This window comes from Triturus cristatus, chromosome 2_1 (genome assembly GCF_964204655.1).
Source record: "Triturus cristatus chromosome 2_1, aTriCri1.1, whole genome shotgun sequence".
NCBI classification, from domain to species: domain Eukaryota; kingdom Metazoa; phylum Chordata; class Amphibia; order Caudata; family Salamandridae; genus Triturus; species Triturus cristatus.
In genome coordinates, this window is record NC_140581.1 from 862,991,925 (window position 1) to 863,007,080 (window position 15,156).

Here is a 15,156-nt window from a genome sequence, read left to right on the forward strand (position 1 = left end):
TCCCAGTCACCAAATCCCCCAGTCCATTTGCATCATCTTAACCCACAAGTATCTTCACTTATGCTCCCTCTGCAAAAGAGACAAAGAGCAATCTCTTCAGGACAGGGTGTATCATTATTAGAACCATTACCAACGCCTACACCTTCTGTGATTCTGCTGCAAGGATCTCCAGTGCTCATTCTCCCTTCACCCCATCGTTTGTGCTAATGTCCATTTACTTCATGACTTTCACTCCATTCCATACATGCTCTCTGGAGTATTTAAATCACATCCCAATGTGCCTTAGGTTCCTCCTCCCTTCCCCTGTCACTTGCCTGTGTTAGCGGCTCCTAATGGAGCCCAGAACTCAGCGTCTTCATTCCTGGGCCACCTAAGCTGTTGTGTGGTCCCAGTCTAGCTTCCCAGGGCTCTAGTCTATACTGTTTCCTTCAGTGATGCTGGCAGGCTGCCTCTTGATCCATCCCCCTGACTTATGAATCCCAACTCTGCTCATTGGTCCATCTCCTCCAGTTCCCGAATCTCAAGTTTCACTCTTGGCCTCTTATTGTCTTCTTCACCTCAGTTGTGCTTCTGCATCATCCTCTTCTCCTTCACCCCGCACCATGCTGACTCCTCCTTTTCACCTGACTACCTGGAATTAGTTTTTTTGTTGTTTCCAGCATCATCCTTGTTTGCCTCCTTTGTCTCCTTCCATAGTCCTATTTCTCTCTCACTGTCCTCCACACTGCCAGAGCCTAAACATATTTGTACTTGCTAGTGCACCTTTGCCACTGTACAGTGGGACAATTCTCCTATCTTTTCAGATACTTAGATAGCTTCACTTCCATCTTCTGGAGTTGAACCTGCTCATAATCCTGCCTTTCACCTTCTCTAGTGCCAAAGGTACTTAATCAGGTGTGAAGGGGCCATCCTATGAATATTGCACTGATGCCACTGTAAATGTCCATTGATGCTTCAGCCAACCGATGTACGAAAAATATGTTTTTGGACTGGTAGTCAGGACATATCTCATTTTGCATTTGTCAAGCAATGCAATTGTTAGTGCAAAATGACACCAGCATCAGTGTCATCTACGTAATACAGAAATGGAAGTGCATCATTTATTGCCACAAGCTATTAAGGGGCATATGCATCAACATTAGCATTTGCGATTCCTTATTAGCGAAAAATAAGGAATCGCTAATAAGGAATAGCAAAAGGCTATGCATGTAGGAATCGCTATTCAAATAGCGATTCCTTAACATTCCTTATTACCGAATCGGTAATACCGAATCGGTAATAAGGAATACCTACCCATTCATTCCTATGGGCTTGGAGGCCCATAGGAATGAATGTAAAGCCATTCTGTATTAGCGATTCGGTATTACCGAATCGCTAATAGCTGGAGCACTTTCAAGGGTGCCAGGGTGTCAAAAGGACACCCTGTTGCACCCCTGAAAATGATATGTGCACATATGTTGCACACACACATGCTCTAAGGGCATGTGTGTGCGCAACATGACACTTTGAAAAATGCACAAAAGTGCATTTTTCAAAGTTTTTGCAAATTACCATGCAGTTCATCTTCATGGTAATTTGCTCCCCTTATTAGCGAAATCGCTAATTTTTTAACTTTGATGCATTGCATTTAAGGAATCTCACTTTGGGATTCCTTAAATGCAATCGCTATTTAAGGAATCGGTATTTAAGGAATCCCTATTTAAAGAATCGCTATTTAAGGATTCCTTAAATACCGATTTCTGCTTTTGGGTTGATGCATTGGGATTGGGTATTTTTTACTTAATACCGGGAGCTAATAAGGAATCGGTATTCACCGACTGGATTTTGGCTTGATGCATAAGGGTGATAATCTTTTGCTGGAGAGAGAAATGGGTGTATCCGCCTTCTGCATGTTTTAGAACATGAACCAGCTATCCCTGGTCCCTTTCTTTAGAATTACCCCATGAAATATGGGTGCACATTTGCATCACTGAAGCGTTTTCCAATTTTTTTTATTTGAATAAATCTTTTACTTGATCTGCAGTATGTGAATGATTAGCAGCACGTACTGGCAAAAGGGGTTCTAGATCTCAATTAATGTCCATTTCCTCAACTTAGATAACTGGCTGTGAGAAGGTGGGGGTTACAGTTTTTTGTTCTGGAGTTTGGCAGTGCACAAGGCATCCTTGGAGAGGGAGAAAGCACAAGATAAACTTGAGCTACATAAATGGCTTCATACAAAAAGCTAGTGAGCAGTCACTGTTTAGTAAGGTAATTTGTCATGTCTGTTGTTTTTTCCTGGTGGGAGCTGAGTGGCAACAGGCATTACAACTTATGTTATTTCTGATGCATATGAATTATATGTTTGTGCACATATGTTTCTCAATTTACACTTAATTTTTCCAGTTTGGGAGTTTTTCTGTTTTATTTATATGCTAGGTACTGCCTTTTTGAGCCTGGCATTACTTAGTTGGTTAATGTGAACTATGGAAGTACACATCTGTGCGGACTGTGCCGTATTAAGAAGTCACTGATTTTGTGTTACTATCCATTTACTTGTGGTAATGTTTACTTCCTCTCTTGATGGGCGTTCTTGCTTTACAGGAGTCGCTCTACTGCTGTGCCTCACTGAAGAGATCATAGTGCTTAAGACGTCATCAGGGCCTTCATGAAAGACAAATGCAAAATGAGTTTTAAGGCTAGCAGCCACTGTATTGAAAGTCTAAACGAGACTTGTTGCCCATACTGTAACTGTGGACACTCTCTGTTGTCCTTCGGCTACTGTTAAGTCAGACAGGGAGTACAGTGCTGCTGGCTGCATAGTACAGGGGAAGAGAAAATGCTTGTCAAGGGCAATGTTGAGAGGCTGACATATCTTAACATTAGCTAGCACCTGACACCCAAGCCCGTTGCACTTCTGCCCCACCCTGAGACACATGAATGAAAAGTGTGAGAACTGTGTATACCCTATGCTTCAAGAATTAGTCTGGCTCAATACATGTGAGGATTAAAATGCCCAAAATCTTGACTTAGGTTATGAGGAGAGAATAATAAAACTGCATTTAATTCTATTACACAACAATACTTGGCTCCAGTGTGTGTTGATTTACAAAGACTAGTGAAGGACAGAAGACTCTATAATGAACAGTGCAAATGAGTACAACAATATTAGCACTACAATAAAAAAAGCCAATGTTCAGACAGAACTTGAGCACACATACTTAAATTATAACTCCAGAAGTAACTGAAAAAATATTTACAGTACAAATGCTAATGTTTAATTAGAAAATATTTACAGTGCAAAAACTTTACACAGAAAGTACACACCGCGCTACAAAATGACCAGCGATCGGCACAGCTTGCAATGTGTGCAGCAGCAACAGGAACCTAAGTTCTTCATTTTGTCATTTCTATTCCGTTTCACCTCACAAGTTCTGACAATGATAAACCAACTGCATTTTGAATTTTTATTTTTATTCAGCAGCTGAGGTGAATGAGGGACCTACTTGTTTGCCAGCAGTGGGTGCAGTTGCAGTTCCTCCAATCACAAACTTAGGATGCAAAGAAGAGAGAGAAATAGAGAGCAAGGGAGACATTAACTTCCATCCCAGCACTGCGTCTTCTTCTTGCACACTGCTCGCTAGTCTCCAAACTCAGTTGTTCACTTCAAACCCCAGCCTCTTCTGTCTCATCCGGCCACACACCTTGGAAACAAGATGGAGAGTGAGAGCTGGGAAGCTACTCTGATGTTCAGGTGGAGCCTCAACACCTCCCCTTGGTCCATTCTGTCCTCCTCCGCCACCAATGCTCTGTTCATCCATCATGGAACAGAAGACAACAGAGTGAAAAAGAAAAGAAAGGAAATGTTTCACCTGGAGGTCACTGCACCAATTGTGTGATGATTGCACTGCAAAGCAGTTAATCAACCACCATTAGCACATAATAATACAGGGTATGCCCAGCTAACAACGGGTATTGAAAGCTTTTATAAAAGGTGGAAACTTGTTATTCATGTTACCCTTCTTTGCCTGCCATCTACACAGCTAGCATGTGCCTTAAGGCAAGACCATTGCCATTGATCTAGCCGGCCATGAAGCACTGTCAGGGCTAGGATACCACGGTTGGTTCTGTTGCTGGTGATACTGTTGCTGCTTGTGGAGGTGTTGCTGCCTCTGCTAATGCTTCATGTGTAACTGCTGGTGCTGTGCCTACTGATAAAGCTGCTGCAACTGCTGATGTCATGTGTTCCCTAGAGGGCTTATTGTAGTTTTCACTATATTAGCCTAACTGTGTACGACAAAGGCCGCATTAGCTTTGCACATGTTTCTATATAATCATGTCTGCTTTGTGCCACATAATATTTTCTCACAAAACCTTCAGTTGTTTTTCTGTTCTGTTCTTTCCTGGGATTTAATCTGAACAGCAGACAAGGTCAAGCAACAATGCCCCTTGTTATTATGTTCTGGTCAGGCGCTTGCACCTAGACATAAGACAGAAAAGCACTGTTGTTTATGAACACGTGAAGCTTGCCATATAGGTATGCACATCATTGTAACACAGAGAGAGAGATCAATTTTTCCTGAGGGAGGATCACAGCTGTTTCTGAGATGTAATACATTCATCTGTGTATGCTAAGGTACAGGGTCTGCTGTTAAACCTAGAGATATTTGCTGTATAATCAGTTTTGTTTCTGTAGAAGGGGAGGGAGTTACGGTATTCTGTTTTATAATATGACAGGACTTTTTATAATCTACGGTTTAGTGACAATGCTGATGGTATTTTTGCCACGCTGTTGTTTTCTTATTGTGGCACATATACTGCATTTCAGAGCACGATAGTTTAAATAAACATTTCAAACTTCCTTCGTGTCTCTTTCATATCTTATTGTGGACGAGAACGAGTAAGTGAGCGAAAGGGAGTGTCCTGTCACTGGTATCCCTGAGACGGGTTGGGAGTGTCAATTCACTTGTTCCTCCGGTTATGAGTAGGAGGAAAAATAAGACACTATAGCTGGGCTTATGGTACCGAAGTGGTATGGTTACTCAGTCCCTAACAACTAATGTTTTATGGTCCAAAGCATAGTTCTGTTCCTTAGCAGAATCCAGCAACACTCCTTCTGATGCTGCTGGTTCCGCTGCTGCTGATGCAGACGATTTGAGTGCCACCGCTGTTGCTGATTAGCCCTGTTTGTGGAGTTGTTTCATGACTCAGTGAAGCAGATGGTCTGCTGGTGACAGCCTCTTCAGCTTCCTCAACAGAGGCCGGTATGCCCCCATCTCCTCTGTGCTTGAAATTACATTTATTTTTGAGGAAATGATGACTGGGAACAAATACTTCTTTGGTGTTGCAGCAACCAGTCATTGGGCTGGCAAGTCAAACAGAACAAACAGTGGTGTTGATGGAGTGTCCTCCTCTTCTAACAGCAGGTGCCACTGCCACTGGACCATGGCTTCCTTCCACTCTGTCATTATTTCTTTTGTCTTCTCCTACTCGGGTGGTGATGCTTCTTCTTTGTGACCTTGAAAAGGCACATAATCCTCCATGAGGGGTATCAGGAAGCTCGTTGTTAAAGCCAGGGCAACCGGGACAGAAGGTGTTGGCAGTATCTTGTTAAGTACATCCCATGATGGCAGTGGCAGCCATAGGGGTTGTGATGGTGACAGTCATCATTGCTTTTACCACTTTAGCTTTGATAATGGTGGCTATGGTAGTGACCATGGTGGCATCTTTTCGCAGCGGAAACAAAATGTTATCTTCTGTAGGTGTGCTATGCCCGCTGCTTCCGCCAGATGGCTCCGTGTCCATATAAGTAACTGAAAATAAAATTTTAAAAAATAATTGAGGACTAAACAGGAATGGCGACCGGTCTGTGACGTAGAATGGATATAATAATAAAAGAAAAAGAAAAGGGCACACCTCAATGCAAACATGAAAGACACACCCATCAAATGATACTAAATTGTGTATAATTGATGCAGTTCAAACTGATGCAGGCCACCATCATTCACACCAGAAACAAGACATGCTTGTATAAATGAAGATGTGATCTGGAAGATGTCAGTATCAGTGCACCAAATGCTCATAATAGCTTAAGAGGGTTAGCTTTATGCCATGTCAAACATTTTACATATAAAAAAATACTGTTTCCACCTGCTCAATTCCTAGATACAAAATGGCTAAAATTTACAAAACTGTCTATTTTATGCATTCGCATATCATGAAAATTAAAAAGAGATTTCCTCTGAGCCCTAATAGAGGATGATTTAAACACAACGTGAGCTGTTGCTAGAACCGTCTGTAATATAGCCTTATAGCCCATCGTAGCGGGCTATACCGGCTATTACAGGCCCACTGCATCGTTAAAGGCCCGAGCCAAAGGCGAGGGACTTTAACAAGGCAGCGGGACTTTAATTGCCGGTATAGCACTGCTACGAATGGCTATAAGGCTATTAGAACATTCTGCCACTAAAGGGCAGAATGTTCTAACAAATAAAATAAAAGCTTCAAGGAGCCTGAGGGGATTGAAATCCCCTCAGGCTCCCTGGAGCCTTTGTTCACAGCCAGAGCTGTGAACAAAGAAGCATTTGAACGTTGGAGCTCCGGGCTTATACCAGCCATTATAAGCTCGGAGCTACTCCATTGTTTTCAATGGAGCTTCCAACATTCCAGGGTTCTAATTCAACATATTGTAAAAACTCACACCTGACTATTTAATATTTTCAGGGTAGAAATATATTTTCTACTATCTAGTCAAGTTCTCAATCCTTTTAACAATCCTATTTCGGTCGACCAAGCATATTTTCGGAATGTGTTCTTTACGGTTTCCACACAGGACAATAAGGTTTGAAATAGTGCTTCATTGGTCGAAACATGTAGGCTGCATATTTCTCTGAAAACTGAACTTCATGAAAAAAAATGAATTAACATTTGAAGGAGAACTAACTCCTTAGCACTATAATATTTACAGGTGTACATTGTACAAACTTAAATAATTTGGGCAGTGCTTCTGGTCAGATTTTCATATCTTCTGGTAACAGGGTGTTGAACGTTCACATCTGCAGTGGAAAGATCACATAAAACATATAGTGCAATTATACCTGTAGAGAAAATGAACAAGAGCACTGTTGCCACCATTTGCCTTCTAATAAATGGAAGTGTTTTTTGGGAATATTCAGACAAAAGAAAGAGTGCAGAAGATGTGGACCTCGAATTAAATAAATTATCCAGATAAAGAGCAACGAAAAGCAACAGAACAGGCTTTCTCCATCTCTGCACACAGGATCTGGAAAAACATTCCCAATATCCATGAGGACTGCCCCAACCCTGCTCTAATCTAGGAAATAGCTGAAGACACATCACGTTACAGAACTGTACATCACGATCCAGCTGCCTTCTGCTCCCAGAACCCAGCTACCTCTTCACACTCACTCGCTGCATCTTTGCCTTTGATACTGTGCAGCGCTGCGCTGCCTTTTGGCTCGGTTGGCGCTATTCAAGTACCACATACACTCACACATACAATTTATGTGTCCTGGCTTTTCACAGCACTTATTTTAATCTGAACATTTCATCTTTTAAATGGTCACAGTGAAAAATAATTGTTTCAAATTTTTGTAAATGAAAATGTTCCATGCACACATCGGTAGGATTTCCCTATCTGCTATTATAGACATTTTTTTTTCTTTAAGTATTTATTTTTCCATTGGCAAGTTTCACACAGTACAACGCATAGTGTAATAACAATAATAGCAAATAAGTGCAGGCAAACTGTTATTGAAAAAGACTAACATATATATTTTTGTAACTTATGTCCCTCTGTTCAGTGTGAGATTATTTTCTGGAGTTATTTCCTCGGTGCCCAGTGTAGCTTGACAGATGTTAGAGGTGAAAGCATCTATAGAAATTATTGGAAAGGTCTAGTAGCCAAACATATGGAATTAACCACCCCAATAATTTTAGGGGCAACTTCAGAACTAGAGAAAAAGAGTATTCCTCATAGCCAACAAAAATACAATGGTTATAAATGTGAAACTTTAATCATCTACTGATAGGTATCCGGTTAGCTGCATGGCTATACAATATTTGCATTTATAGCCAGAAATTAAATCAGAATTTGTCATAAAAAAAATTGCAATAATTATAGTCCCAGTTTACTTCTTGCAAATTGGAAACCAGGAGATGACCCAAAATATCTATATAGCCTCTAGGTAGCAAGATATCCCGGGACCAGTTGCATAGTCCCCATCAATCATAAACCAGGACATTCCTATGCCTCTCTAGTTACAGTACAAACCTGAACTCTGTAACAGTGTCTATATCCTTTGCAGGAAACAGGTACATTGTAACTTTTTTGCTTGTGTTTGTTGTTGTGCTGCTTAGATGTTTGCAACACTCAAGGGTCTTAACCCTTAGATGTTACTGTCTGCAACAAAGTAATCATTTTTGGGTGGTGACATTGTTTCACCCCTTTGTTACAGTTTCCTGCCTGCACAAACATTGTCTGTTTCTAAACGGTGCCTTGCAGCATTGTTGGTGGTTGGGGTGTGAGGGGATTGTACAGATCTGGGATTAAACATAAATGAGATTCCTCCTACGTCAGTGTTTACTCGGATTATAGAAACTGGCAATGTGCGTTAACGGACATTATGAAAACCAGCAGGGTGCATTACATCACTGAGCATTAAAAGCTGCGGACATTGCCCCAGACCAACCTGCATGGATCAGTATGAGATATTTCCGTTTTCAAAGTAATTGTTGCTGCAGTCTCAATTCACTAACAGTTTTTTCAACTGTTTGTACCAGACTGAAGTGATGTAAACTGATTATTGCGATAATGCTATGCCACCCAGAAAATATAGCAATATCTATCACTGTTATATATGTTGAACATTCAGTTTTTTCTGCAGCCCAAATGGGCATCGACTGTATTCCCAATCCCTACCCTCACAGTATCTTGTAGTTTGGTTGTCCTAACAAACTAAAATGGGTAGTCAAGGAGGACTGTTACAAGGGGTCCCTTTAGAAAGGTGATACTCAAAGTACGGCAAGGGGTCCGCATGCGGCCCTCCTGACCTTTAGATGCGGCCCGCTGCTCGACAGCATCACTGGGCTACTGTTAACTTGAATCAGCCCTAGCATTAAAAGTTGTTAAATGAACTGGCAAGCATTTGTTTTCAGGTTAATTGAAGTTATAGAAAGGAAGTAACATATGGGGTCATTAGGATAGCAGGTGGACTTGAGTCCGCCCGCCATCGTAGCGGTAATGAGACCGCCTGCCTGTAAGACGGTGGTCCCGCACTCCAAATCAGGATGCGACCGCCACCGTGGCGGCTGCATTCAGCTTTTTAACATTGCGGATGGTGCTGCTGACTGCATCTCCGCCGCGGTGTTGAAAAATGCATGTTGTGCATTTCCATGCACTACGTGGCAAACACCACTCGGTGCCTGCCACCTTGTGCATGGAAATGTAGGGGGATACCATGGATAACCTCCAGTGCAGCAGCACCCCCCAACAAGGGGGGCCCGCAACGGGCCCCCAAACCCAATCCCCACCAGCCTTTCCATGGCTGCATCGCCGCCATGGAAAGGCGCCTGGCCACACACATCCTAATATGGCGGATGGTGCCTGCTAGGCACCGCCACCATATTAGTGGCCCTGTTCCGCCCTCCAGGCAATCGGCGCGATTGCCACCGTCAGAAAAGTGGCAGACGGACCTATTGCATCAAACCTATGAAAATATGACAAAGTTGCTTCAAAATTCAAAAAGTGTATATCATTAACATGCAGGACCGTTTGAAACATCGGATTATTTCATTGCATTGAGAAGTGATTTTGTTTTTTTAAAGAGAAAAGTTTCTAAAATGAAATTAAGAAACATTCATGCTCCCTTCAACCCACACTGACAATAATCACAATAGTGAACCAAGAGGCAAGCTACTTGTTATGTGCGCTCTTTGGGGTGGGGGTAGGCAGTGGCGTTGCAAGGTCAGGTGGTACCCGGTGCGGAAAATTTCTTGTCACACCCAGCTTGACAAAATGGCAAAAATATGTGTTTAAAACACATATTTTTGCCATTTTGTCACCCTCCTAAGTGATGACCCTTGTCACCCCCAGCTTGACAAAATGGCAAAAATATGTGTTTAAAATACATATTTGTGCCATTTTGCCACCGTCCTCAGTGATGACACCCGGTGCGGCCCGCACCCACCACACCCCTCTTCCTACGCCACTGGGGGTAGGTTGCTATTATGCAAGGACTACATTATAGTTTAAAAGATCACACACAGAAGTTTGTTTCGTACAGCACACATCCTGAACCAATGTATTTCGTGGTCATTGTATATGTAATCATGATGGAAAGTGAAATAAAACAATTGCTCAGAATTACACAATTTGGTCAAGTGGGGTAGCTAGGATTGATCACAGGTTTTCTGGTTTCGCATTGTGTAATTCATCCTTAGATGTACATGCTTCACTTCCCCTACACCCACCTTACAGTCCCCGTCCAGTATCCCCAACCCCCACCTACCACCACCCTGCAGGCATCAATGCGGTCCTCAGTTACACCACAAATGAAACTTTTTGGCTCTTGGGAAAGTTTTTAAGAGTACCCAAGCTTTAGGTCATCTGATGGAGCAAGTTGGGCAGGCTTCTAACCTCCTGATAGTGTATTGCTGGGCCATTTTAAAGACCCTTGTTTGAGTCTGAGGCACTGTGATCTTGAGGCTCAGGCGCTGAAGGTAGAATATATGAAACCTAAAATGCAAATGGTTATTTTTCCTCTTTCTAAAACCATGTCTGCAGACAGGGCATTTCCTGGAGTTCCTGAGACTAGAGAAAATAAAACTCCAAACTGAAAGTCATTTGAACACACATGAACGATAAAAAGGACCCCTAGTTTGGAAAAAGAAGAGCCCTGTCTTGCTGGTGAAGAAGGCTTGAATTCTCATTCATCCTCAGGCCCGCATACATTAGCAGCTTTGACAAAGCCAATAGACTTGGTGTTTTACTAATGAAAATCGTGGTAACTAATTGTGCCTGTATGGGATTGCTTAAATAGTCAAGTCACTGAATGTGGTGTTTATATGAATGAGTTAGTGACTGAAAGCATGGACAGACGAACTGGTGAGTGCATGTGTAAATGAACTGCAGCAGGGAGTAGAGAATAGCTCCCATCCACCAAAATGAACGCACCCATTATGCACTTACTGATAGTCGTACCCGTCCATCCATATATTTCCTCACCCATTTATCCATCTACATACTCACCGCTTGAATTAGCCACCTGTCTGTGTATTCAAGCATCCACTCACCCATTCATAAACTTATTGATCTGAGCATTCACTCATCCATTCATCCATACATCTTTACTCCTGTGCACTCATCCATCCGTTCATCTACATTTTACTTTAAATTTTCATTCATCCACTAAGACGACAAAAGGCTGGCTAGAGTCTCCTGTGGGAAAACAGTGGGATAGCAACTATCACAGAACAGCCAGCAGAAGAGCTGAAACAAGGGAGCAGACATCCAGAACAGGTGCTAAAGAGCTGCCAGCAGGAGAGCTGAAACAAGTGAGCAGACAGCCAGAACAGGTACTAGAGAGCTGCCAGCAGGAGAGCTAAAACAAGTGAGCAGACAGCCAGAACAGGTGCTAGAGAGCTGCCAGCAGGAGAGCTAAAACAAGTGAGCAGACAGCCAGAACAGGTACTAGAGAGCTGCCAGCAGGAGAGCAAAAACAAGTGAGCAGACAGCCAGAACAGGTGCTAGAGAGCTGCCAGCAGGAGAGCTAAAACAAGTGAGCAGACAGCCAGAACAGGTGCTAGAGAGCTGCCAGTAGGAGAGCTGAAATAAGGGAGAAGACAGCCAAACAGGCGCTAGAGAGCTGCCAACAGGAGCGCTGAAACAAGGGAGTAGACATCCAGAACAGTTGCTAAAGAGCTGCCAGCAGGAGAGCTGAAACAAGGGAGCAGACATCCAGAACAGGTGCTAAAGAGCTGCCAGCAAGAGAGCTGAAACAAGGGACCAGACAACCAGAACTGGAGCTACAGAGCTGGCAGCAGCGGCAGAGCTGAAACAAGGGAGCAGACAGCCAGAAGAGGTGTTAGAGGGCTGCCAGCAGGAGACCTGAAACAAGGGAGCAGACAGCCAGAACAGGTGCTACAGAGATGGCAGCAGGAGAGCTGAAACAAGTGAGCTGACAGCCAGAACAGGTGCTAAAGAGCTGGCAGCGGGAGAACTGAAACAAGGGAGCAGACAGCCAGAAGAGGTGCTGGAGAGCTGCCAGCAGGAGAGCTGAAACAAGGGAGCAGACAGCCAGAAGAGGTACTAGAATGCTGTCAGCAGGGGAGCTGAAACAAGGGAGCAGACAGCCAGAAGAGGTGCTGGAGAGCTGCCAGCAGGAGAACTGAAACAAGGGAGCAGACAGCCAGAAGAGGTTTTAGAGAGCTGCCAGCAGGAGAGGTGAAACAAGGGAGCAGACAGCCAGAGGAGGTGCTGGAGAGCTGCCAGCAGGAGAGCTGAAACAAGGGAGCAGACAGCCAGAAGAGGTTTTAGAGAGCTGCCAGCAGGAGAGGTGAAACAAGGGAGCAGACAGCCAGAGGAGGTGCTGGAGAGCTGCCAGCAGGAGAGCTGAAACAAGGGAGCAGACAGCCAGAAGAGGTACTAGAGAGCTGCCAGCAGGAGAGCTGAAACAAGGGAGCAGACAACCAGAAGAGGTACTAGAGAGCTGTCAGCAGGGGAGCTGAAACAAGGGAGCAGACAGCCAGAAGAGGTGCTGGAGAGCTGCCAGCAGGAGAACTGAAACAAGGGAGCACACAGCCAGAAGAGGTTTTAGAGAGCTGCCAGCAGGAGAGTTGAAACAAGGGAGCAGACAGCCAGAAGAGGTACTAGAGAGCTGCCAGCAGGAGAGCTGAAATAAGGGAGCAGACAGCCAGAAGAGGTACTAGAGAGCTGCCAGCAGGAGAGCTGAAACAAGGGAGCAGACTGCCAGAAGAGATGCTAGAGAGCTGTCAGCAGGGGAGTGGAGTGAGAAAAGAAAGGATAGCAGAGAGCAGTGAGCAGTGATAGTGTAGGAGGCAGAAAGGAGGTGGGAAACAAGGAGAATGCTGCAAGAAACAAGTTGCAAACAGCATCCGCTAGGGAAGCATGAAGCAGGCACTATTTGGAGTAAACAGCAACAAGCAGATTTTGCTACATTTCCAGCTCTTCAGATGAGGCTGTTTTGGCAGAAGCAACGAAGAGACTCAGAAGTTTCTTTGACTACTTCACCCACTTCTGGAGTGAATTAAAAGATGAAACACGTTTTGCATCCCCTCAATATCCACAGCCAGTGCAGGCCACAGTAGACCATTAGTCGAGGTAGAAAAGTCCTAGTGAAAGTGCACAGCAGATACATAGCTGGGACCTCTATAGTGTTTGGTAGAAAGGTCTGAGGAACAGTCAAATGCATGGAAGTAATTTACACCTACTGTAAGGGCAACTGCATCAGAGCTGCACTTTCTGGCGCAAGCAGCCCTGTATCCATATGTATGGAGTCATAAACACATCAGAGACAGGCTGTCTTCTGTAAGTACAGATTTAGCCCTTCAGCAATGTGAGTGTCATGCAAGAGGCTGGGCCGGAACTGCTAGCTTTGGCAGAGAACCAGTGGGCACCAGTGAGCACTGCAGTACAGGGTGAAGCCTCTGAGCAATCCTGCGAGGACCTGCCGGCACCGCAGGGTCTAAAATTGCCCCCTGTATATTTTCAGGTCACATTGAAAGTAAGGTGTTCACCTATGAATTTTTTTGGGTCAAAATTAGAAAAGCTTGCCTGAGCCTAAATGGGGACCAAACGAAAAAACAAAAGTTGTACAGTGAAGGAATGTCTTTTATAGAACACTATGGAGCTCACTGATGCTTACTGGCTTGGGTAAATGTGCCACATTCTTGTCACCACAGGTTCTGACCACCTCAGAGAGAAGGATGGACTCTGGGCAGTACTGGTTTGGCTTTCGATCCTAGCATCAAGAAAACAGAGTGTGGAAGAGATTGTGAAAGACCACTGGGCAAAGTTTGGACGGCACTACTTCTGCAGGTAATGTTGCAGTCCCTTTAAATTTACAATTTTCAATGGATGCTAATGAAAAACAACAACATGAAAGTTTGTTTGGTAATGCAGCCCCCATCCCTCAATCCCTGCACCCTCCCATTAAATGGGTAGGTAACTGTGGAACCGAGGTGCTTAAGCAGAAAAACCAAGGAGTTCAATAAATGAAACCCGTAAAGAAGGTACTCTCCAGTGACACCTTTCCAATATCAGTTGAGGTTAGATTGCCTTTTTCACACCTTTCAAGTGGTGTGCTTTAAAACGGTGGTCAGTGTCCACTGAGTTTACAGCCAACTGTGTTTTACCTACCGAGCAGCCAGCGCTAAGAATTTGAGGAGACCTTCTCAAAGCAATAGCAACCTCTTTGGCCAAGCTGGTGCTCCTCAAATGATGGGGTACAATTTCACAAATGTTCCCTTCCTTCCTTACTTGCTTGTGTGCCTATAAGTTGTTTTCTGCCGACTGCATAATCTTTATCTCAATTTTTCACTCATAAATCATAGACAATCTATTTATTTTCTGCCATGCTATTGCAAACAATGGATGCGTTGGCAATTAGCACCCATTGCAGAAAGACCCAATCCCAGTATTGTTGTATATGATATGTAGCTGAACATATTTCAAGGAGGTAATACAATGTAATGTTACAGCTGTTAATGTCTGGCCTGAGTTATTGTGGAGGACTGCATGCTGCACATTAGCCACCTTGATGCACTGAAGGAGCATGGATACAACTGAGAATGACAACAGCCAATGCACAGTCTGGCAGTCTAGCAGGTTCTGTCGTGCCAATGTCTGAGTGGTAATGTGAGGCTGTAATCCTGGTTTTCCTACTTGGGCCTGTAGTTATTGACAGAAAAGCCTTCAATGTGACAACTGAAATGTTAAGAGCTGGTCATATGTGCTAGACCAGCAGATTGTAGAGGGTTTGGAGAACATGCAAATTATGGTGGAGTATATTATGCTACTTTTATGATGTTTTAGTGTGTGCCTAGTAAAATAGGTTTTTTTCAGGCCTCTCCAACACATTAGACAATTTTCTTACAGTGTACAGAAGATATGTCTGTCTATGTGGTGGAGGGACTGGT

At 43.7% G+C, this 15,156-nt stretch overlaps 1 protein-coding gene across 1 annotated transcript in view; it reads left to right on the forward strand.

Annotated features, from left to right (window-relative positions):
- Nucleotides 1-15,156, forward strand: part of PGM5 (phosphoglucomutase 5) — a 680,115-nt gene that overhangs the window by 428,778 nt on the left and 236,181 nt on the right. Inside the window, exon 8 of the mRNA XM_085632981.1 lies at nucleotides 13,921-14,056. Within this exon, the coding sequence (XP_085489107.1) occupies nucleotides 13,921-14,056 (136 nt within the window). The remainder of the gene's footprint in view (nucleotides 1-13,920; nucleotides 14,057-15,156) is intronic.